The 24,074-nt window shown below is 39.4% G+C and overlaps 1 protein-coding gene across 2 annotated transcripts in view; it reads right to left on the bottom strand.

Annotated features, from left to right (window-relative positions):
- TTN (titin) overlaps nucleotides 1-24,074 on the bottom strand; it is a 278,629-nt gene that overhangs the window by 242,867 nt on the left and 11,688 nt on the right. For both annotated transcript variants that reach the window (XM_036318697.1, XM_036318696.1), the window contains 23 exons: nucleotides 22,620-22,917; nucleotides 22,115-22,267; nucleotides 21,289-21,426; nucleotides 19,454-19,579; nucleotides 18,201-18,338; nucleotides 17,461-17,598; nucleotides 16,895-17,032; nucleotides 13,166-13,468; nucleotides 12,941-13,063; nucleotides 10,889-11,170; nucleotides 10,579-10,644; nucleotides 9,610-9,868; nucleotides 9,312-9,375; nucleotides 8,433-8,648; nucleotides 7,369-7,511; nucleotides 5,698-5,903; nucleotides 4,917-5,150; nucleotides 4,565-4,809; nucleotides 3,409-3,665; nucleotides 3,120-3,284; nucleotides 2,848-3,016; nucleotides 1,036-2,729; nucleotides 610-891 (listed from right to left, as the gene is read on the bottom strand). In XM_036318697.1, coding sequence (XP_036174590.1) covers nucleotides 610-891; nucleotides 1,036-2,729; nucleotides 2,848-3,016; nucleotides 3,120-3,284; nucleotides 3,409-3,665; nucleotides 4,565-4,809; nucleotides 4,917-5,150; nucleotides 5,698-5,903; nucleotides 7,369-7,511; nucleotides 8,433-8,648; nucleotides 9,312-9,375; nucleotides 9,610-9,868; nucleotides 10,579-10,644; nucleotides 10,889-11,170; nucleotides 12,941-13,063; nucleotides 13,166-13,468; nucleotides 16,895-17,032; nucleotides 17,461-17,598; nucleotides 18,201-18,338; nucleotides 19,454-19,579; nucleotides 21,289-21,426; nucleotides 22,115-22,267; nucleotides 22,620-22,917 — 5,837 coding nt within the window. The remainder of the gene's footprint in view (nucleotides 1-609; nucleotides 892-1,035; nucleotides 2,730-2,847; nucleotides 3,017-3,119; nucleotides 3,285-3,408; nucleotides 3,666-4,564; nucleotides 4,810-4,916; nucleotides 5,151-5,697; nucleotides 5,904-7,368; nucleotides 7,512-8,432; nucleotides 8,649-9,311; nucleotides 9,376-9,609; nucleotides 9,869-10,578; nucleotides 10,645-10,888; nucleotides 11,171-12,940; nucleotides 13,064-13,165; nucleotides 13,469-16,894; nucleotides 17,033-17,460; nucleotides 17,599-18,200; nucleotides 18,339-19,453; nucleotides 19,580-21,288; nucleotides 21,427-22,114; nucleotides 22,268-22,619; nucleotides 22,918-24,074) is intronic.

The raw sequence follows: 24,074 nt of genomic DNA, 5'->3' as shown, positions 1-24,074 counted from the left end.
CAAGGAATTACTTTAACTTTTAAATTATTTTTAAAGCACAGACTCATATTTCAGTGAGAACATTAAAATATAAGGTATAAAACCTTGCTTATTAAAAATCCAAATTGTCAATATTCTTAATTAATAGTATAAGTTCATGATTCTTTCTACAGAGCTTATATCCAACTAGAGGCCCGGTGCATGACATTCATGCACTGGGGTGGGGGGAGGGCGGTCCCACAATCCGGCCTGCACCCTCTAGTAGTCCAGGAGCCCTCTGAGCATGTGAGTCGGACATCCTTAGTGCTGCTGCGGAGGCAGGAGAGGCTCCCTCCACTGCAGCTGCACTCACCAGCCGTGAACCTGGCTTCTGGCTGAGTGATGCTCCCCATATGGGAGCGCACTGACCACCAGGGGGAAGCTTCTGCGTTGAGCATCTGCCCCCTGGTGGTCAGTGTGTGTCATAGTGACTGGTCATTCTGTAGTTTGGTCAATTTGCATATTACCCTTTTATTATATAGGATTCCCAATTAATTATTTATATGAAGGAAAAATTGCCTAGGTAATTTTTTTTCAGATATTAAGGCTAACTTTATAACTTAAGCACAAAAAGAATAAATCATTTATTACCTTCAACAATAAGTTTGGCAGTTGTCTTTACATTTTCATCTTCCACAAGCACACAGCTGTAGTCTTCAGCATCAGCTGCATCAATGGTCAGAATGGAGAGGAAGTGAACCTTCCTGTCAGAGTGCATCCTGTATTTATCTCCCGACTGAATCTCCACTCCATCTTTATACCATTTCACTTTGACAAATGGCTCTGAAGTTTCACATTCAAAGGTTGCCATGGTGTCTTTTTCCTTAGCAATAACATCTTGTAATTCCTGGGTGAAAGTGATCAATTGCTTGGCTATAAGAAAAGGAGAAAAAACACACACACATATTGCATTAAATTTGAAGTTAGAATAATGGAAAAACAAAATAAAAAGAAATACACTAGTGAATATTCATGGATAAATAGAGAGCTCCATCAAATGAACAAAATTTGAATTACCTTGGACAAGTAAGAATGCGTGGCTTGAGGTTTCCCCAGCTATGTTGATGGCTTTTACCATGATGCTGGCAGAGTCCTCAGAAGTCACATCTCTTATGACCAGTTCACAAACATTGTCTTCGGGCCAATACCAGTAGACTCGGTCAGAGCGTTCAATCTTGACACCATTTTTGTACCATTCACATTCAGGATCTGGTTTTCCCACGACTCTGACCCGGAAGTGTGCATCAGATCCTTGACCCACTGTTTGGCTTTGGATTCTTTCAAAGATTTTGGGGGCTTCCATGCTAGGACTTAGTTCAATTCTGTCAGGTTTAAAAGTTGGAATAGTGATTTTGCCTTCTTCAACAAGGGCTTTCTTCTCCTCTTCAGTTAGCTCTTTGGTCCAATGGAGAAGTTCATCTTTTGTCTTCTTAAGGAGTTCTTCATAGGATTCATCCTTTTTGCGAGACTTGAGCTCCACAGCAGTAATGGCTTCGTAATATCCTTCCTCTGTTCTGCGCTTGAATTTACTGCGCAGCTCTTCTGATTCTTCGGACACTTTTTCATGGGTAATTCGCTCGGCCCTTTTCAACTTCACAATTTCCTTGGCTTCGGTGGTGTCAACAGGTCTATCTACTTTTTGTACCTCAAACTGAAGTTTCCCAGTTTCGTGTACGTGAAACTCAGGCTTTGGTTCAGGAGCTCGCCTAAGGACAGACCTAAAATCTTCCCTCTGTTCGATCTCAAGTTTCACTTTATGCTCTGTCACACCTTCAGGATTTTCTGCGGTGACTTTGACTTCACCTGTATCATATGATTTGCAGTCCACAATGTCCAGGTAATGAATGCCATCATAGCGAACTCGGAACCTTTTGCTTTTGCGGATGAGCTGTCCGTTGAGGTACCAGTTGACTTTGGGATGAGGGTAACCTGTCACTCGGCAGCGGAATCTAGCAGTCTCCCCTTCAAGTACTCTTACTGGCTCTGGGAACAAGACGATGTCTGGCTTTTGCTTCTCTTTTTGATCTGTCGTCACACCTGTAAGAGCACCTTCATGAGCCATCCTCTCTAATTCTTCAATTCTCTGTAAGCCTTTCCTGCCCTCAGGCAACTGAGTTTCTTCCACAAGACTTTTCTCATCTTTAACAATAAGGGTAGCAGATGTGTGATCTGTTCCGTATTTGTTAGTGGCTCTGCAAGTAATGATGCCGCTGTCTCTAGAATATGCAACTCCGTAATCAAGGCTGCAATACCCAAATTCATTGATCATACGAAGCCTGTTGGCTGCTTCAAGTGGCTTCCCATCATGGAGCCATTCCACCACCATCGTTGGATCACCAATTGGTGTTAGCCTGCATTCAAAGTGGGCAGGCCCAAAGCGCTTGAGTCTTAAGGAAGTGAGTTTTTTCTTAAAAAATGGTTTCTGTTGTTTCTCTTTGTCATAGAGGTCACCCTCCTCCCATTGCTCTTGACCATATCGCAAATGCAAGGGCTCCAGTTCTGGGGCTGCAATTTCCTTTGCTCTATATGTCCCTCGTGGGATGATTAATCTTCTCTCTGGTTCAGGCTCTGCAAAGTCAACTTCCACATTTACTTTGCATCTTGTAGTATCTCGGCCAGCCTTATTAATAGCAGTTGCAGTATACCAGGCAGAATCTTGGCTGACAGTGGAATCAATTTTAAGGGCAGCTTCTCCCTTGGTTCCTTCAATTCTAAAAAACAAACAAACAAAAACCAAAAACAAAAACCATCACTCATACAGAAGTAGTAGTTGCTTCCTTGGTTATTGGATTTGCAGAATGGACTTATATTATTCCCAAGCAAACTTACCTGATTTTTGGATATTTATGAGGTACAATGATTTCACTGTTTTTCAACCATACGATGTCAGGGTTAGGGTTACCCGTAGCTCTGACTTTCATTTCAAGTCGGGCACCCTCCTTTATATTGACATTTCTCAGTTTTTCCACAAACACTGGTTTAACCTGATGTTCCACAGCTGAAAGAGAGAGGGGTCATGATTTAGAATGAACAGGGCTGAAATACCTGGGTTTAAAACCCAAGTGATAAGGTGATTTCTTTTTTATTTTAAAAGCAAATACCTTCCACAGTTAAAGTCACTGAAATTGAAGATTTGCCAGCCCTGTTTTGGGCAACCACGGTCCATTCCCCAGAATCACTGGGTGCTGTCGGGACAATAATCAGTGACTGGGTACCATCTTCTTTAATGACCACTTTATGGGTATAGTCATTGATAACTTGCTCGCCTGGCAAAAAATAAATGAAAAAGAAAACAGATGGTTAAAATTGTTTTTTAAATTGTTGGGCAACACATATAAGCTTATTTTTTGGGGGGTTAAGAATTTGTGAGCAGAAACTTATCATACTCACCATTATGAAACCAGAAGGTCTCTGGCATAGGTCTACCCACAACCTTTAAGTCAAATCTGGCAGTTTGCCCTTGTAAACATTTGAAAGAAGCAGGCTTTAACACAAAGACTGGCTTATACAGTCTCTCGAGTTGTGCCTCATCTGTTTCCTCCAGCCTACGTCCAGGGGACATTCTGGCAGGGGACATCCGTGCAGGGGACATCCGTGCAGGAGACATGCGTATAGGAGACCTGCTCACCGAACGCGGAGAGACAGATCTGGAAAACAAAGGAAAACAATATTTTCTTGAATCATAGAGAAAATTCAGCAAAATAAACAAACCTCTTTATTTCTTGTTTATCAATGTCATTTTATAATTTACTTCTGTATGTTACAGAAGGCACCTCAAAACCACTGGGATCTAAAATGGAATATTTTAGCATAGCCCCCCAAACTATATTTTTTCAGAGATCCTCAATCCAGTCAGTAGTCATTTAGCACAGCCAGATATTTTGGGGACTCAGAATCTCAGAATGATCCTTAATACTGTCTTTCTCTCACCACCTTGACTTAATTAGTCACCAACCCATTTTGATTCCACTTCCAAAACATCTCAATAAAGATTGGTTGGTTAAATAAACCAATGCATAAGAAAAAAAGATTAACATATGTTCTTACCCAACAGGAGGAAAAACATAAAAATTATATTTGAAAATAAAATCCTATCTTTACACTGTAGCTAGAATGGCTTGGATTCGATAACCCTACAGGCTGGGTAAACTGAGGCAGTTTTCATAGGATTGCAGAGATTCAGCGTTCCCACGTTCAAACTAGAAATAAAAATCCCTATATTGCAGCATTATTGCATAAATTAGGGCTAACATGTAAAATAAGATGTTAGATAAACCTTATCGTCTTCATTATATTCGTTATAACACTGACAAAATGAATAGTGTGCTACAGTAATGAAAATGCTCATCTTACATAGGGGCAAGAAATAAAATCTCTTGGCAATTATTGGCAGTTTTCTGTGCTGTCTCACTCAGCCTTCACCCCAAACCTCCTTCCTACCGCCCCCCCCCCCCCCCCACACATATATAATAGCAATTTGCCACTGGGATATTTAGTATTTTAAATAATTTAAATACCCAACAACCCAGATTATTATGAGTCTTACCTGATTCTGCTCATGGGCTCAGGCGTGGGTATGTACATCGGAGCACTGAGTGGCGCAGCAGGCTCCACATACAATTTCCCGGAGCAGATTGCATTTCCTTTAATATTGCTGGCAAATGCAGTATAGATGCCCTCATCTTCTGGAAGAACAACAGGTATGCGCAGACTAGCTCTGCCATCTTGTAGAAAGTCCATTTGGTATCTCTCTCCATGCTTAATGCGCTTGCCATCTTTGTACCACGCAATCTGCAAGTAATAGGTACATGTGAATTAAATGTAGATAAAATAGTTACAGTGTAACCTAGTTGTATCTTTATTGTGGCATGGAGGTATGGTAAATGGTTATACTTTACCTTGGGCAATGGATAGCCAGACATCTTGCAATGAAAGGTAACACCCATCCCCTCAAGAATCCTATAATTCTTGACTCTTAAATCAAATCCTGCTTCAACAGCTTCAGATTCAGAAATGTCAACTGCCATCTTTTCTTCTCCATCTTCTTCAAGAAGTTCTTCTAATGTAGTCTTTATTATCCTGTATTCAATTTCTTTAATAAGCCTCTCTTCAAAGGAAGAAATGTGGAATTCCTATGTAGCAAAAAAGATGATAGTTTGTTAAAAAGACATATCCTCACTGATAGAAATGCTTTTAAGTATATTAGTTTCAGAGATAAGGATTGATGAAAGTTTCTAACTAGGAGAAAATCTTAGAAAGCTCTTTGTTTTGTTTTTAATCTGCATTACAATCAACTTTGCTAGTTCATGTTGCAGTGTCTTGGGTAAATGATAGTCTAAGAGTGTGGCTTACAAAAGTTTAGATGTTTATTATACAAACAAAGGGATCTTGGCAGCAATGAACATGGTCATGCTAGTGTTTGCCTTTTTCTGCATATATATAAAAATTCCCATTTCTAAAGTCATATTTTGTTGCATATATGAAATCTGTTTCTAAAGTCATAGGTGCAACATGTCATGAAGATGAAGGAAGCTTGTCAGCAGTGAATCTGAGCCAATTAATAACAGTCTAATATGACCCCATCAGTTGACAATGAAATTATTTTTAAAAAAGGTGGGGATTATGGGAAGAAAGTATAATTTATAAAAGGCTTTACATGGTCATTATTTTTATACTCACTTGGTCTTCTACAAAAGTTCTGACCATTACAGTATCTTTGGCCATTTTCTTCCTAATTAAGGCCTGTTCTTTTTCATACTCTTTTTCATAGTCAGCATATCCAAATCCAGGTGCTGTTTCTCCAACTTTAGGTTCTTGTACAAAGGCAGTCATTTGTGTCTGATAAAACATTTCTTGCTGGGACTTCATCAGTGAGTCAAAATCAGCTAGGAGTTAAGAGCATAAGTTACTTTTTAATGCTCTTATGTTAAAGCCTTCATACCATTGTTCACTCAAGGCAAGCCCCACACTAGGAAAAGTTGATAACCAAAAGACTGATTTTCCAAATTTTACTATCAAAGTACTCAATAAATATTAATTAGATTGAATTTTCGAAACCAAACAAGCCAAACCAGCTATTACTATTGTAGAAACAATTGCCACGACCCTTTAATACAGTTCCTCATGTTGTGGTGACCCCCAACCATAAAATTATTTTCGTTGCTACTTCATAACTGTAATTTTGCTACTGTCAGGAATTGTAATGTAAATATCTGATATGCAGGATCTATTTTCATTGTTACAAATTGAACATAATTAAAGCATAGTGATTAATCACAAAAACAGTATGTAATTATATATGTGTTTTCCGATGGTCTTAGGCGACCCCTGTGAAAGAGTTGTTTGACCCCCCAAAGGGGTCTCAACCCACAGGTTGAGAACCGCTGCACTAGAGACAGGACACTACTGCCCCCTTGAGACAGGGCATATATTCTCCAGCTTGCCATTGTCTTCCTTGTGCTCACTGATATGATCTATCTGCCTGGGTCTGGGAGTCAATCCCTTCATCGTCAAAGGCATGATATGCAACAGATGGATGCCACCAAATAGAAAATATTACTAGAAAAGTTCAACACCAGTATGGTTTTTGAGGCCTGGAGAGTATTACACAAAGTGGAATAAGCCAGTCAGAGAAAGATAAGTATCACATGATCTCACTCAGATGTGGAATCTAATGAACAACATAAACTGATGAACAAAATAGATCCAGAGACATAGAAGCATGGAATAGGGCAGTGATGGAGAACCTATGACACGCGTGTCAGAGGTGACACACGAACTCATTTTTTTGGTTGATTTTTCTTTGTTAAATGGCATTTAAATATATAAAATAAATATCAAAAATATGTCTTTGTTTTAGTATGGTTGCAAATATCAAAAAATTTCTATATGTGACACGGCACCAGAGTTAAGTTAGGGTTTTTCAAAATGCTGACACGCCGAGCTCAAAAGGTTCGCCATCACTGGAATAGACTGTCGAATCTCAGAGGGAAGGCGGGGATGGGTGGGTGGGAAGAGATCATCCAAAGAACTTGTATGCATATATGCATAACCCATGGACACAGATGATAGTGTGGTGACGGCCTGGGGCAGGAGGCAGTGGTGGGCTAGAAGGGGTGATTGGGGGGAAACAGGGGACATATGTAATACTTTCAACAACAAAGATTTAGAAAGCTAAAAAATAAAAAATATTTCCTATTATGGCTGAGGCAAAGAAGGGGAGTGATTGAGACAGAACCAGTATCAGAACCAGGGTACTGCAACAGGCCTTTCCACAAACACACAGCCCTGCTACCTCCATGTGTTTGTGCTCTTATCATGCACATAGGTACTCGTTAGAGTTGCACTGACCTTCTCCAAGCAAGGAGGCAGATGCAGAAGTTTCTCCATGCTTATTACGAATAACAATAGTGTATTCTCCAGCATCATCGGCAAAAGTCATTGAAATCACCAGTTTGCACTCACCAGTTTGTTTGTTGTAAATCACTTTGTGTCTTTATGGAAATAAACAAACAAAAACTTCAGTCATATAATAATCCTTATGTTACTAAAATAACCCTTATGTGGATCTGTGCTATAAAATTCAATGATCCTAAGCATGTAACAAAGCCCTACCATAGAAAACAACTATCAGATAGCTGAAAATTGTGGAAAATACATGGACATGAGTAATGAGGGTCATGAACACTCTTTTAAAACAGCGGTTCTCAACCTCGGCTGCACATTAGAATCACCTGGGAATTTTTTAAAAATCCTGATTTCTGGGCCTCATCCTCAGGAAATTCTGTTTCTTTGTTACTAATGTTGTGGCCTCACCCCATAACAAAGAAACAGAATTTCCGGAGGATGAGGCCCAGAAATCAGGATTTTAAAAAGATTCCCAGGTGATTCTAATGTGCAGCCAAGGTTGAGAACCACTGCTTTAAAATAAATAATATAATACCACTAGAATCAGATATATGGAAATAAGTGTCTGCAAATATGTCTAATTTTAGCAAATTTATTAGCATTACTTTTCATGTATAACTATCTTTCTTCTTCATCACATGACCCTTATTCTCTTACCGTTTAGTGAGTTAATTATGTGTTTTTGGTAAAAAATATTGTCTCAGATTCTTTCAGGAAAAGTGTGTGTGTATGTGTAAAAATACCTGTCAAAATATACATTTTCTCTATTTCCTCGGTCCTATAAATGAATCAAACTAGAATATAAAGAAATATATCTTCTATCCACTTTGTCACATGGCTCTGTTTCTCAATAAGATTTTGTACAAACGTGAAAATACACAATGAAGGCTCCATAGTGAAGAGCCTACCTTCAGGGAATGGTGCTATAAGTATATTCTACTCTCTAGGCTCCATATACATATCATGCAAACCACAGAGAATGCTGTACCATTCAGCCATTAACATACCTATATCCAGAGGTTAGAGGAACCCCAGATTTTTTCCAGTAGACATGGGGCTTTGGGTTGCCGCCAACCTGGCATTCAAATACCACACTCCCTCCTTCTACCAGTTTCTGGACCCCTGGTTTTGAAATGAAGAAAGGAGCAGCAGGTTCTCCAGGCTCTGCTCGGTCTTCCATGATGCTAGTGTCAGTCATTACCACATCTCTTGACTCCATAAAGCTGGGAATAGAATTTCCTCACATTAGCTTCTGGACTGTAATTTTCTAATACTAAAGGGACTGGAAAAAATCAAGACTATATATTGACTCTTGAACAAAGTGGGGCTTAGGGGCCACCGTGCAATTCATGTGTAACTTTTAAAACACACACACATATATTCTATTGATTTCAAAGAGGAAGGGAGAAGGAGGGAGAGAGATAGAAACATCAATGATGAGAGAGAATCATTGATTGGCTGCCTCCTGCACGTCCCCTACTTGGGATAGAGCCCACAGCCTGGGCATGTGCCCTTGACTGGAATGGAACTTGGGACCGTTCCGTCTGCAGGCCGACGCTCTAGCCACTGAGCCAAACCGGCTAGGGCCATGTATATCTTTTGACCCTAAATTCAGCTTTTCCTATCCACAGGTTTCAAATTCATAGATGCAACCACCCAGATTGAAAATAGCATTTTCAATTCACCATTGGGAATCTGTGGTTGGGAATGTGAAAATACTGTTTTTGATTCCAAGCTGGTTGAATCTGCAGATGCGAAACCTAACGGACACAAGGACTGATTATATTTATTGAAAAACACCCATGTGTAAGTGAACCCATACATTCAAATCCCTGATGTTCAAAGGTTGACTAGGACAAAAGGTCATTAACAAAAGAATGTTTTACCGTTTCTCTTCTGTGGTAAATTTCTCAGTCACGGTTGTGGTTTCTTTTTCAAACTCTTCTGACACTGGAAAAAGATAGAAGTTTCTCATTAAAGTCAGGCACTTAGTCCATTTTGTTGGTGACCCCTGCTTAGCATAACAATTTAAGTTGACTCCATAACCTACTACCCACCTCGCCAGTTCCAAAAGGGGACGCCACTGGGAAGTGTGCAGAGACCCTATTGTGCAAGGAAGTGTCCGCTGGGAGTGATGAGTGAGTGACAGCATGTGTGCAAGGACATGGGAGTATGGCCACTCACCCTGCACAGCGAGGTAGCAGGACGTGCTGACGGTCCCAGCCTCGTTCACAGCACTGCAAGTAAATCGCCCGCTGTCTTCTGCAAAGGCTTCCCGAATCATAAGACGAGCGATTCCACTCTGGAAGGTTATCTGGAAATCAATGGAACTTTCTATTTGGTAGTCTTCCCTGTACCATGTCACTTTCGGGGATGGGTATCCAGAGATGTGGCACTCCAAGGTGACGGATTCACCTTCTATAACAGTCACATTTTTTAAGCCCTGAAGAGAGAAAAAAAGAACATAATATTGATAAGTGTGCATTTTCATTAATCATCTCTATATGTTATGGCCTATGTGGGGGTTTGAAGTACATTCTAATTGCCATAACTGTTTTTTTAAGATTGGGACTCTAGAAATGTTAGCAGAGATTCCTTTGGAAATGGGAATATCCCCAAGTTGAAATAAATGCAAGGTGTTTCCTAATTAGTAAGGTGGAATTGTATTAATGCCACACAGCAGGGTAACTCCATTCCCTGTGTGATTCTCACATGCTCAGATCTTAACAAAGCCAGAAGGCTGCCTCTTCAACAAAGCTTTCTAAGCTCTCCCCAGTTCTAAGTAATTGATCCTTCCTTGTGATCCTCCCTCTGTCAAGGTGCTTATCACTGCCTGTATTTTATCTTGCTTGTTTTGGGCATTTTCCCTGACAGTCAGGCAAAGGTTCCAGAAGGCTACATCTCTCTTTATATATCTCCATACTTTTCTCTAATGCCTTACACATAATAGAAATTCACTAAATCTTTGGACAATATGACCCATGGTTGCCACACAGAATCTCCCTTTCTCTCTCCAAATAGTGTATGGTATTAAACTTAGCATTTGTAAACTCACTAATGCCATTTCCCAGTTTGAGAAACTGATCTTTGCACATTTTAAAATGGTGTGCCCAGATATGCACATGTTCCAACACAATCAGCTTCTTTACTCACCGAGACCAAAGTTGGTGGAGTGACGGGGATTTCAGCAGGTGCAGGTACTCTTGCTGTTTCTGTTACCTATGATTTTTACAAAGGATATTTACAAAATGCCCATGAAATCAGGGAAATCTCACAAACACTTAGCTCATGCAAAATTATAAAAATAAGTTGAGAAAAAGAGCTCTGTCCCACTAAAATTAAGTTTGAATATAGTAAAGGAGGAAGGCAAGACACCCGGCTGACTTCTGTAGTGCAAACTGCTGAGTGTCTGGCCATGATTCATAGGGATGTGTGAGAAACAGCATGCAATCCGGGGACCAACCTTGGCCTCACGCCCATGAAGTACTTCGAAGCGCTCTTCGCGGACTGTGCTACCAGTGATGCTCACCCCTACTTCCTTTTTCACTTCAATGCCAGCTTGACTCTTGTAAGTCTCTGGTGTGTCAGTGAAGGGGAACTGGGGTGAGGGGGTGGGCTCTGCTCTCACTCTGGTCTCACCAGGCTTCACAGTGGGTGCCTTCACGGATTTGGTAATCTTCTGAGAAGAAGATGTGGCTGACAACTCTTTTTGTAAAGTAGCAATAGCGCTACCGGCTATTGATGCCTTAAATGGAAATGGAAGCCAGAAAATAAAGTCACTTAACTGTCATCCAAGTCATCATTTAGAAATGCTTTGCCACTAGGATTTCTGTTGTGAGTCTCAGTCTATTATTTCATTTTTCTTTTGGTCCATTTTTTTAATGTTCCCATTATCACTTTAGAATGAGTGAAAAGTCAGTTAGAGATAAGCCAGTTATAAAGCTCATTGTCATTCCTGCCACTTTGTGAAATATATTGATAATATCTTTCTTAAAGAGTTGTACTAAGAACTACCTATTTTACATTCTTATCATAAAGGAACTGAGGGTCTTCTGAAGCTCAGTCAAAAATTTTCACTCAATCATCCCAATGCTGCATTTGAAAATACCACAGTGAGCTATTCAAAGTCAAGAAATTATTAAAATACTTGGTAAATTCCTAAGAACTACTTTACAACAGCACATTTATGTTTCAGCCACAAATCTATTTGAAAGGTGAAAATGTAGACAACCAGAGAAGTAATTTAAGGCTTCCTTACTGTTTTTATTCTGTTGCTTTCTGTGATTATTCGATTTCAATAGTAATTTGGGACTATCCCAAATATAGGTATCAAATGTACCTTACAATTCTCTGAAAGCATACAGGATTCTATGTCTTGGATGTGTATAATAAGAACAAGAGTTTACAAATGTTGAGGGTTAGCATGTGCTGTCCCCTTGTGAAGGGTTTTCCATGTATTAAGTTGTCCCGATAACAGAGCTTAGAAGGGGCAGAGCCAGGACTCTAAATTCAGGGCTGTTTGACTCCACAATCCAATTCAACCACCACACAATACCACCTCTTCATATTGTTATACTGAGGATACAACTATATCATTTCTCAATACCTGTCTTTAGTATTTATATACATTCTCAGTTACGTTACTCTGGAATGTCTCATAACATAAGGAAAAGTAAATAGTATAATTACAGAATGTGAAACAAAGAGAAGCCTGCATGAATTTTTGTCTCTTCAGAGTGGTGAGATAACCACTTGCTACTCCAGGCTCACCCTGCAGGGCAAGTGTCAGAAACCAAACTGGGTCTCTGAGTCCACTCTGAATGCAAATGGACACTAACAAAAAGAGGCCACATTGGCCTATACCTGTGGTCGTCGGCAAACTCATTAGTCAACAGAGCCAAATATCAACAGTACAACGATTGAAATTTCTTTTGAGAGCCAAATTTTTTAAACTTAAACTATATAGGTAGGTACATTGTTATTAACTTAATTAGGGTACTCCTAAGCTGGCCTTTGCTAAAAACGTCCTCAATCTATTGAGGTACGTTCACTGAGGTCGACCCCTTCCAACTCTCCCATCCACACTCGTCTTGTATACTTGTTTCAGATAGATGAAAGTGGATGGGAGAGTTGGAAGGGGTCGACCTCAGCGAACGTACCTCAAAACAATGTACCTCCCCCACGCTGCGTATCCCACCGCCTGCCTGCGCCACGTCTCGCCCGACCGACCGACCGACACCCCCACTTCTTCTAACGCCACTTCTTCAAAATAGACTCGCCCAGGCCAAAACTGACTTCTGCGCATGGGCCACAAAGTTTCAATCACACTGTACGTGCGCGCCCGCACGTGGTATTTTGTGGAAAAGCCACACTCAAGGGGCCAAAGAGCCGCATGTGGCTCGCGAGCCACGGTTTGCCGACCACTGGCCTATACCAAAGATAACTCTATATCACACATTAGATACTTAGTTCCTTTGAGGCAAACATTTCTTCCTCATGCTTGTTAACTTCTTACCTCATATCCATGTTCTGTTTTAGGAACAGAAATCTTTGAAACGGTAAAGTGAGGGCTTGCGGTGCGGGGGCGTTTATCCACATGGACTAATCTTTCAGTTGTTACATCGGTAGTTTTCTTGATCTGCAGTGAAATGAAACTCAGTGATACCACTGTTTGTCAGATGATCACAGAGGTGACACTTGCTTTCCCACGGTATTAAAAAAGCAGCAAGTTCAGACTCACCTGTGATGATATATGCATTCCCATTTGATCAGTAGTTGTGATATGAGTCTCAGAAGGAGCTTGGATCACTCTAGGCTTGACTGCTTTAGAGACAACCTGGGGTTCTGAGGCTGGACGCTGGGGTTGCTCAGCTATCTTTGTGGCAGTAACATGCTCCTTGTAGCCATACTCTAATGTAGTCTGCTGAGCATACGATTCTTCAAGATGCCCAGGCTCTCTGGGCTCTCTGGGCTCTCTGACACGGGCCTGGTCGACTGCAGCAACAACTGTTGCTACAGCTTCTGCCCTTTTCCCAGCGTCCACCTGGAAACAAGGTTTCCACAATTAATACACAGTCATGTCAAAGTCAGGCTGGGCCTTCTCCTTCTAGGAGAACAGATGAATGCCTAACAGCATGATAGTCAGAGGGCACCCATGTTATATGGCTATGTTAATGTCTCTAGAAATATAACTCATAAATGCACTTAAGAACTTAGTATTCACTGATTGTTATAATGTATGGACATCTAGTTAGATATACACTGTATGCAACTGCTTATTTAGACTAGACATTATATCACACACAACATAGGACAACACAACATGTACATAAAATAGTAAGAAGATTTTGAGTTTGTCAAGCATTATGTCTGAGGCAGTCAATTAGTCCTTGAGAAATCAGAACTTTGGGACTGGTTATCTTCATTGATTCTTTTTGTTATCTTCTCAACCATTTAGTCTTGTGTTGTTGACACAATGACAGTGATGACAAAAGTGTACTCCAATGCCACCCAGAGAAATCAGTTGCTGCAAAGTTGTACAGTGCATGCAGATCTGAGATAACATGAAAGCTCACAAACACACAGAGAAGCACATTAATTTACTTATGATTCTGCAGGGATGAGAATTTTTTAATCTATAAGAAAATACCTCTCTTAAAACACACAAAGATATTGTGATAAACATGAAAAAGTGTTATATTTGTATTCAAGAGAACAAATTTTCCTATAGAAGTTTAATTTACTTTCATTATTTCTGGGAATTAACAGGAAGAAGGAAACAAATGATGTTTTCTCATTTCCATGGATGTGATTAACATAAATGGGAACACAGTTTGCAAAGGAGTTTCTCTTTTTTTAAAAGATTTTTGTATTGAATTTTAAAGAGAGAGCAAGGGAGAGGGAGAGAGAGAAAAACATCAATGTGATAGCAAAATGTTGATCAGCTGCCTCTTGCATGCCCCCTATTGGGGATCCAGCCTGGCAACCCAGGCAAGTGTCCTAACCAGGAATTGAACTGGCAACTTTTTGGTGTAGGGGAAGATGCTCAACCAACTAAGCCACACCGGTCAGGACAGGGGTTTCTCTTTTAAAGATGGATTCTATGCAAAACTTGGAAAAAGCATATTGTAAAAATCATATTGCCATGTCCATCAGTGCTCTTTCGAAGTAATGCTGGAATATTTTATTCATGGCCAGTTTTCTTTTCTACTGCTGTGAATAGAATCTAGATCGCATCTGAAATGTTTTCCAAGTATGCTACCTGTATAACTGTTACAATTGTTATCTGAGCCAGTTAAGATAAAAATGAGGGTTTCTTTGAGATGGAATTGAGCTGTTTGTGATCTAGTGCTTTATCTAGTGCTTCCTCCTAGGAAGATACACTCTAGTTAACCTGCCTTGAAGAATTACAAATACTATCTTCAATTTAGATTGCATTTTAGAAGAAACTGTAAAATATATGTGAGATTTAGGTGAAGTCTGTTCATCTGCTTATTTCTTTTTCTTTGAACCTTACAGGCCATTAGTTGACCTTGATTTTGCAGATGTTTGAAATGTTAACATCTTCAACAGATAATATATAATGTTTATATTATCTTATATCTATAACTTTGCTCATAGAGTGATTGCATTTACATTATATCTCATTTGAACCTTTCAACCAATCTACAAAGTGATCAGGTTGCGTTTTAGTTTTAAAAATGAGAAAGTAGACTCAAAGAAATGATCTTTTGCCAACTGAAATATACAGATCTTGTTATAAAACTTACACACATATAAAAGGAATCTTAATTATAGTATTATATCTTAAATTAGGGAAGCACCTACGTATTTTTTTCTAGAGTTAATGTACACCAAGTCCTTATACATATGCCATTGGTGGACAACTAAAAATGCATACTCTATGCTTGTAGCTGATTTTATTTCTTAGTGGATCCTAACATCCCTCATTGAACCAAAGACGCCAAATCATACCAGTTAAACAGTGAGAATTAATTTAGGAGACACAAAGAGAAGTGTTATTTAATCTGGCTTTTCACAAATGGAAAGGCTAACTGTTCCACTGGAGGAACTGCACTGGATCTCATCTCTAATGTTTTGTTTATCAGTTAAGTGATTAAATGGAACACCAGGACCACAATGACTCATGACAGATGAAAGGTTATGAGAGCTGATGATGAAATGGGATGAAACAATGCTTTTCACCTCCACAGCATCAGTTTTCATCTCTTCACGAAAAAGATGTATTTGTTCTTGCTTAGTAGCAAATCCTTCTCTAGTCCTTGGCAATGTGGCTGGTTCAGTAGGTTTTGCAGTGGTAATAATTACTTTGGGTCTAGACACTTTTTCAGCTTCCATTATTAGCTAATTTTTAACAACAAAAGTAAGATAGTCAAATTTATGTGACTCAGAAATAACAAAAATTCAAATATCGTCACTCATGAAGTATGTTACCTATTGGAATTTCTATCATCTATGAGGCTTCTGAAAGGCTGATATGGCATATAATATTAGTCTCGGATAAATGTTTAAAAAGCTAATTTTAAGTTACGTTTTAGAAAAAAAAACACACCAAATATGTAGAGATAGAAAACAAAACTGAGGGAAATACAGATAGCATCAACCATGATGCTAAAGAAATTGAAAAACTTTAGTTGCTGATTTCTAAACACTGTATTAACAATAAAGAATAAAATTAAGTAAATAGCTCATGTGGAGTAAATGAGTCATGGGAACTAAGTTAATTCACAGAAATTTCATAGCTACAAATAACATTTTCATGGCTTATGTGCATTTATTCTGGTTGGATAATTTCTTCTCTAGATTTTAATATTACATCTTATTTAGCTTTAGTGGGAACTACTACAGCAGGCACTATCATTTTCTCAGCTGATATTTACAGAGGGAAAAAAGATAATGTTTCACATGAAGAAAACGACGGGTAATTTTCTGAAATAAGTCCACACTCTACAAAGTAATATATTGAATTTATGACTCCTTCAAAACATACATCTTCTTGACAGCCAGTAAGATTCAGCATATATATATTCATCATCATATATATATTCATCATATATATGTGTGTATAATACACACACATATATATGTGTGTGTGTGTGTGTGTGTGTGTATATATATATATATATATATATATATATATATATATACACATATATATATATGGTTTTATGTTCATGGAGTATATTAAAATTAGCCTGCATGCAATTTCAATCATCAACTTCTGGAGAATTTCTAGATGTTAATAATAAAAAATGGAAAATAATAGTGAAGAGATCAGTGGGAAAATAATAATGTAGTAATATTAACAATAATAAATAATTTGGCCTTTTAGTTTCTAATAGTTTAATCATCTAAAAATAAATTAGGTTAATAGTGTCTCATACATAAGAAATTCTGAGATTTGATATTAATGTATTATAATAGGGGATTTCACACTTGGAATAGTCACCTTTCCATGAGTAACTTGGATTTGTTCTTGTCTAGTAGCCATTCCTTCTCTAGTTCTCAGTATTGTTTCTTGTTCTTTGGCTTTAGCAGTAGCAACTGCTATTGTAGACAAGGCGGTTTTCTCAGCTTCCTTTCTCATCTGATTATTACAGTAAAATCAAGGTTTAAATTGTACAGAAGTTCAGACACACATGGTATGACCCGTCCACCCCTCCTAGTTATTCAGGGTTAAGAGAAGTTAGCTTTCACTTGGCAATATTTGCACGCACTGAGTGGGAATCACAAAATTTAGAAATATTAACTATAAAAACACTCCAGGTGACTCTATATATTGCTTCTTCATGCAAAGAATAGTGGTGAATAAAATGAATTGTAAATGTTACAGATAGATGAAAATCAAATGTGCAAATAAAATTAATGGTAAGCCATCACACAGTTACTATTTCATTTTTAATTTGGGATCCAAAAAGGAAAATAAAGATTAATAATTAATATCACATCATAGTTATTATTTACTAGAAATCAGTCTAAAGATAAACCTTTCCCGTTCCAAATATCTATATTCACCTTTTCCTGAGTTATTTGAATTTGCTCTCTTTTGGTAGTGATGCCTTCTCTACTTCTTGACACTAAATCTTGTTCTTTGACTTTGGGTGTGGCAACTATAACTTTAGGTACCACTGTTTTCCTAGTTTCTTTCCTTATCTGGTCATATGATAAAAAAATGAGAAAATGGTCATTAAATTTCATACATCCTCTAATAATAGAAACTGAAGTCAAAACTGAGAAAGGAAGCAAAATTTCTTCCTAGTCAAGGACATTTTAATCATACTTAAATACATCATTTGAGGTGCTTTGATCATTCAAACTGCATTATTGATAAAAATATTAACAACAAAAGAGTTCAGTCTAAAAGAAAAAAAATGTGATTAGCAACAAAAGAATAAGGGATTCATTTCTCTTTCTCACATTATTCTTATTATAATCTATGGAAAATTTCAGCAGACTCATCCATGAATAACACATACTTTTGCATGTTATCAACAAACGTGTAGTCTACTTCAATGGGAAGATATTAAAGTGAATTATAATATCATGTTAGTAACAATCCAAAGAAAGTGTGAAGGTTAGGAATGAAAAGTGGCAGTGAATGCTAGATAGATGGCACAGAGATTGTGAAGTTTTTCTACTTGAGTTATAAGACAACGACAAGGTGAAAAAGTGGTGATTACGATCCATGATGAAAATGCAGGTGGCTTGCAAAAGATGATACAAGAGTGAATTTAACACAGGCAGGAAGTCATCACCTTTTCATGAGTTACATGCATTTGATCTTGCTGTGTGGCAATTTCTTCTTGAGCTGCCAAAACTGTTTCTAGTTTTGTGGCCTTTGCAGTGGCAAGTACCACCATGGATGCAGCGGTTGTCTCAGCTGTCTGTCTTATCTGATTTTCAGAGTAAAATAAAGATTTGAGTTTCGAAAGGCGCTAAAGAAACGGCAAGATAGCTTGCAACAATTCGGGGCAGAAAATATCAAGTTTCCATTTCAAAGGTCCTCACTTGTATTTAAAACACAGACTTTTGTTTTTCTGAGGAATGGGCTCCTTTATTTCCTACTTGCCCTCTAGCAAACTGTCCTGTTACTGAAAAGATCTGGTCTTTGAGAAGGGCTGACATGTTATGGACTGCAGTGAGCGGCCCATGGCAAATGCCAGGAAAACTATAGGCAGCTGAACCTGCCAGTCACAAGCATTCAAAGTCCCTCAGGTTCTATATATATAAGGAGAGAGAAAGCAATCCCACAGCTGGTAGCCAGCCTTTTAAGTATTAAAACACATTAAAAAGGTTCTCAGCTGGACTTTTTTCAAAAAAGTAGTTCTGGGATCAGCAAAGAGCTTGAGATCAAGAAAGGTGAGCCCAGGCAATCCCCAGAACATGAAAGAATTCACAGTAGATGCCTCTTTTCTGGCACTTTAAGGAGGTTGTTGCCACATGGTAGAATGACACAAAAGCAGAGACAAAATACTTCTAGGTCACTGGTAATCAGTCCATGGTGAGAGCTCTTTCTTGAAGCAGCACTGGTCTTGATGTCCAGCATTTGCTCACTTTCTTGTGATATTCAGTTGGAGTGTTCATGACTGGTGTGTGTGTGTGTGTGTGTGTGTGTGTGTGTACAAGCATGTGTCCTACAACTATGAAGTTTTTGTGTTATAATCAAAGTGACTGAGGGATCAGGCTGCGCATGAAAAAACCGAGTGTACAACTGGGTAACTGATCTGGGGTGATAGCTATCTTCTAAGGACGCTCTAGAAATGCTGTAGATGTGTCCCAAAATGTTCTAATAAATAATCTCCCCAAACAAGATCAATTGAGTGGAAAACTATGCAATGAGAACAGAATTCCCATCTTGAAAGAGTTTCAATACTAGACATAGAGAAATGGACAAAAAGAAAATACACACAAAAGACACCTTCTTTTAGAGGTTTTGGTTATAGAGTTCATGTAGTTGACTGAAATGTATTTGTCAATGAACTCCAGGTATTTAGAAAATCATACTTACTGTTTCTTGAGTTATTTGTTCTTGTTTTGTAGTAATTTCTCCAGAAATTCTAGTTTCTTGTTCTTTGGCTGTTGTTGTGGAAATTACTACTTTTGGTACAAATGCTTTTTCAGTTTCTTTTCTTATCTGAAATCAATAATAAAAACAAAACCTTATTGTCTCCTGATCTCTAATGGAAGTGACATAATTTTTATTAAATATAACAAAATAGGAATTTGAAAAGAGAAGTGAAATCATTTTTCTGGAGATACTACTAAATTAAATAAATCATCTCATTTTCATTAATATGACCATACTCTTTTTCTGTCTGAACCATAGTTATACTGCTTAGAGAAAAAAAAAAAGTTGGATTCAACACTGTTTGCTTTCTTTGAAAAGACTTCCAGTTTTTATAAATGGATACACGGCCATATTATTCCATACTACTCCTTTCATCTAAAGATGATCTTAGAGCATAAGATAACAGAGTGAGGGCTTTACAAGTAAAGTTGTGTGACCCTGTTATTTTATATATGGGAAATCAAGTGTGAACAATGTACAATCTGCATTTGTACAATATTTTCGCCTTGAAAATTTTCCTAAATACTACAATGGTTTTAAATATCTAGATTTTTTTTTTTAATTGAGACATTATGGGGAGAAAAGTTTTGCAAAATGTTTTCCAAATTCTTTTTTTTTTAAAATATATTTTATTGATTTTTACAGAGAGGAAGGGAGAGAGATAGAGAGTTAGAAACATCGATGAGAGAGAAACATCGATCAGCTGCCTCCTGCACACTCCCCACTGGGGATGTGCCCGCAACCCAGGTACATGCCCTTGACTGGAATCGAACCTGGGACCTTTCAGTCCGCAGGCCGGCGCTCTATCCACTGAGCCAAACCGGTTCCGGCAATTTTCCAAATTCTTAATCCCCTCAAGGATGCCATGTTGGCTCTGGATGCTGAAGGCGTGTGTATTGGGGTTGGGGTAAGGGACGGTTTTCCCCAATTGTCTCTTTGCCAGTCTCGGACATCATCACTTAAATTCAGTATCTTGAGGTTAAAATAAACTTAAAAATTCATTTTCTCAAACCACCTAGCTGACAATTGGCTCCACGGGCCAATAGCCCTACCAGTTGGCCTTATCTCATCTGTCCCTGGATGCCTCCAATCATGGTCCTGTCTTTTTTACTTTTTTCTGGCCATTTGACCCATGAGGCCATGCTGTTCATCTCACTTCAAATCTACATTCAAATGTTCTCCTAAAGAGTAAGGGAGCAGATATTAACTTATTTCCAAAGTAATGTGTGTTCACTGTTCTTTTCCATATTTCCCTGTTCCTACTTTTCTTCTTCCTGGTTTCACCTCCCTCAGTCGCATATGTAGTTAGTGCAGTGGTTCTCAATCTTGGCTGCACATTAGAATCACCTGGGAATCTTTTTAAAATCCTGATTTCTGGGCCTCATCCTCTGGAAATTCTGTTTCTTTGTTACTAATGTTGTGGCCCCACCCCATAACAAAGAAACAGAATTTCCGGAGGATGAGGCCCCAGAAATCAGGATTTTAAAAAGATTCCCAGGTGATTCTAATGTGCAGCCAAGGTTGAGAACCACTGAGTTAGTGTATCCTCAAACCCCCTGTTCCTACTTCCAGTGTGTGTTCACAGAGATCCTTTTGTCTGCATGAGGGGAGCATTTGGTGACATACAGTACCCAGGAATACACAGATACAAGGGGATTTTATTAGTGTGATAACAACCAGGTTGCCCAAGAAACACCACCCTCCACAGTAGACATTATTATGTGTGTTGACACAGGTAATAACAACAATAATTTTACATCAAAAACCATTCTCACCTGTTCGTGAGTTACGTGCACCTGCTCTTGTTTTGTCGTAATTATTTCTCTGGTTCTTGATTTTAATTCTTGTTCCTTGGCTTTGTCGGCAGCCATTACTGCCTTAGTTACAGCAGACGTCTCTGCTTCCTTTCTCATCTGATTTCATAGGGGAGAGAAGGGAACATACTCTCATACACCTTGTATAAAACGTTAAAACAATAAATCAGGATCAAGAGCTAAACGTCATGCAGGAGAGGATAAGGAGGAAAGCCAGTGCGATTTTAAATGATCGCAGAAAATCTATTCAAAAATGAGGTAGGAAATTATCCTGGATTTATAACACTTTTCAGCCATGAATCAAGTGTCACGTTTATTTTGAGGAAAGTAAAAGCAAAGGTCTTTGGGGGAAGCTTAGAGAAAAGGAATGTCTGCCCTGAAATAATGGTTTCCATGCCTGGCTCTTGGAGCATCTGGACTCCTGATTGACTGGCCTGGTACCGCCGACTGAATGGGCGCATCCCCACCTGCCTTGTTTAGCTGACATTCCAGGCCACCCTGTGCCCACCTTGCCCCAGGAGCACAGTGATACTTAGAATACTTGTCTGACCTCCGTGTTGACTTTCTGATAATTAACTCTTGACGGCCTACCTGCGGGACAAAGACCAGGTAGTTGTGGGTTTTATATCTTGCACACCTTCGGTATCTCAGACAACCTTTTGCTAAGCAAGTCCTGAAAGTCGGGGCCACGTTGGGCTCAGTGTTACTCTCAGGGAGAGTTGGGCATTGACTCATCCCAGATCTCTGCCAGCAAAGCCACGCCCAGTCTGGCCGGGCGATTGCTTACCTGATCTTGAGCAGGTGGGATGTGCACAGCAGTCGTGGTTGTCCTCGGAGCAGTCTGCTCTACAGCGCTGATGCCTGGTTCTCGCACTCTGGCCATGTCAACCGCAGCAACGACAGTCGCAACAGCTGCACTTTTGTCAGTTTCTTGTTTCACCTGGATTGGAAGTGACCAAGCATGTTACTTTTTAAAATGATATGCCCCGCAGAAAACACAAAAGTGTCCTGGAAACTGAGCTACCTAGAATAAAATGCACGTGTGCGTAAGCCCTTCTCATTGCCAAGAGAAACAGGATGTAGGTTGTTAAAAATCTGTTTTATGTCAACCTCACAGATGTGAGCCTTTGTCCCAATTAAAAATACCTTTACAAAGCAAGAGCCAAATTTGGTCTTCAGTTTCTATATATTTTTATGTTCCTATGCACGATCTACACAGATGTGACTTTCCTGGCGGGATTCTGGTTGGAGAAACGAAAACGCGAAAGGAAGCAAGACGGCTCCCAGGGTACCTCTTTAGCTGCAGCAGCGGCAGCGCCCGCAGCTCCGCTGATGGTGGTTTGCTCCTGGACCCCGTATCTCCCCTCCCATCTCTCCTCTGTCCGGATCTGAGTAGCACTGGTCACCATCGTTTCTCTCATCTCAGACTCCGACGAGGCCACGTAGCCCTCTTGCTTCCACGGGGGAGGCACCTCGGGGCCTTGGCCCATGGCCGGTGTCTGAGTCTTACGCACGGGTGATGGGGACTTCACAGATCTGATGGGGGACGTGGAGATGGGCGCGGAGATCCTCCCGGCCGGGGACACGGACCTGAGAACCAAGCGGCAGAAGTAAAACACTCAAGACAAGGAGCTCCTCCCTGCTCATTATATTTGAATAATGTCAGGAAAACGTGGACATGTTTAATTTAATGCAGAGTATAAAACTGTGTGCCTCCGTCATCTAGTCCGAGGCAAATAATGTCCTTGAATGTAATCTGTCTTAAGTCTCCCAAGCCTTACTCTTGCTGTAACTTGAGAACCAGATTTAATTCGAAGCTAAAGAGTTTTGTGCCCAGCTTCACTCTCTCACATTTTAATAAGTGACAACAGCAGAAGGTGCTTCCTTGAACTACAGCCAAAGAAAGGCCCTGGTGAATATGGCACTCACAACTCTCAGTTTCTCGGTACTCCTGACTCGGGGGGGGGGGGGGGGGGGGGGGGGGAGCAACACAGTGCATGTTGAACAAAGAAATGTTTCTGCAGTCAAATGCATTAATACACCTTATATAAAAAGTTACAATAACAAACCAGGATGAAGATGCAAACATCACCCAAGAGAGGATATGGAAGAAAGCTAGAGCAATTTTAAACTATAACAGAATGAGGTGGGAAATTATCCTGGATTTATAGTACTTCTCAGCCATCATTCAAGTGTCACATTTATTTTGAGCTAAGCAAAAGCAAAGGTGTTTCAGGGAAGCTAGGCTAAACAAGTTAGACCTTTTGTACTTTCCTGTGGCACTTCCCACAGCCTGCACCATGCCCTTCTGCCTTGTAAATCTTCTGGTAGGAGGTGCTTTTTCAGAACTTTCTGGGGTGTAGGCTGTGCGATGCGCTTTGGAAATTGCTGCTCTAGTCAAAGTGTGCGGCTTGCTCTTTTAAATTGTCTCTGTATTTGCTGCCCTCGGCCTCATTGTATTGTGCTCTGGACTTCTTTTAAATATCCTTGTAGTTACGGTGGCAACTGGCTAATTTGAAACCCAAGGATTCTATGATTTTTCTTTTATTAAATTGATAAAGTGGCTTCTTCCAAAATAGTTTGCATTACTTTTTGTGTCTGTCCAAAGTGCAATAGCATTCGTTGAAGAATCTGGGTGCTAAATCCTGGCATTTATAGACAAAAAAGGGGCGGTTTCTGATCGATGTCAACACTTCTAGGGGTTGGTTAGTTAACTATTTTAATATGAAGTTTTCATGATTTAATTC

The sequence above is a fragment of the Myotis myotis genome, unplaced genomic scaffold (assembly GCF_014108235.1).
Source record: "Myotis myotis isolate mMyoMyo1 unplaced genomic scaffold, mMyoMyo1.p scaffold_m19_p_8, whole genome shotgun sequence".
NCBI lineage: Eukaryota > Metazoa > Chordata > Mammalia > Chiroptera > Vespertilionidae > Myotis > Myotis myotis.
Note: the sequence above shows the minus strand (reverse complement) of the source record. Positions and strands in the feature narration are given on the sequence as shown.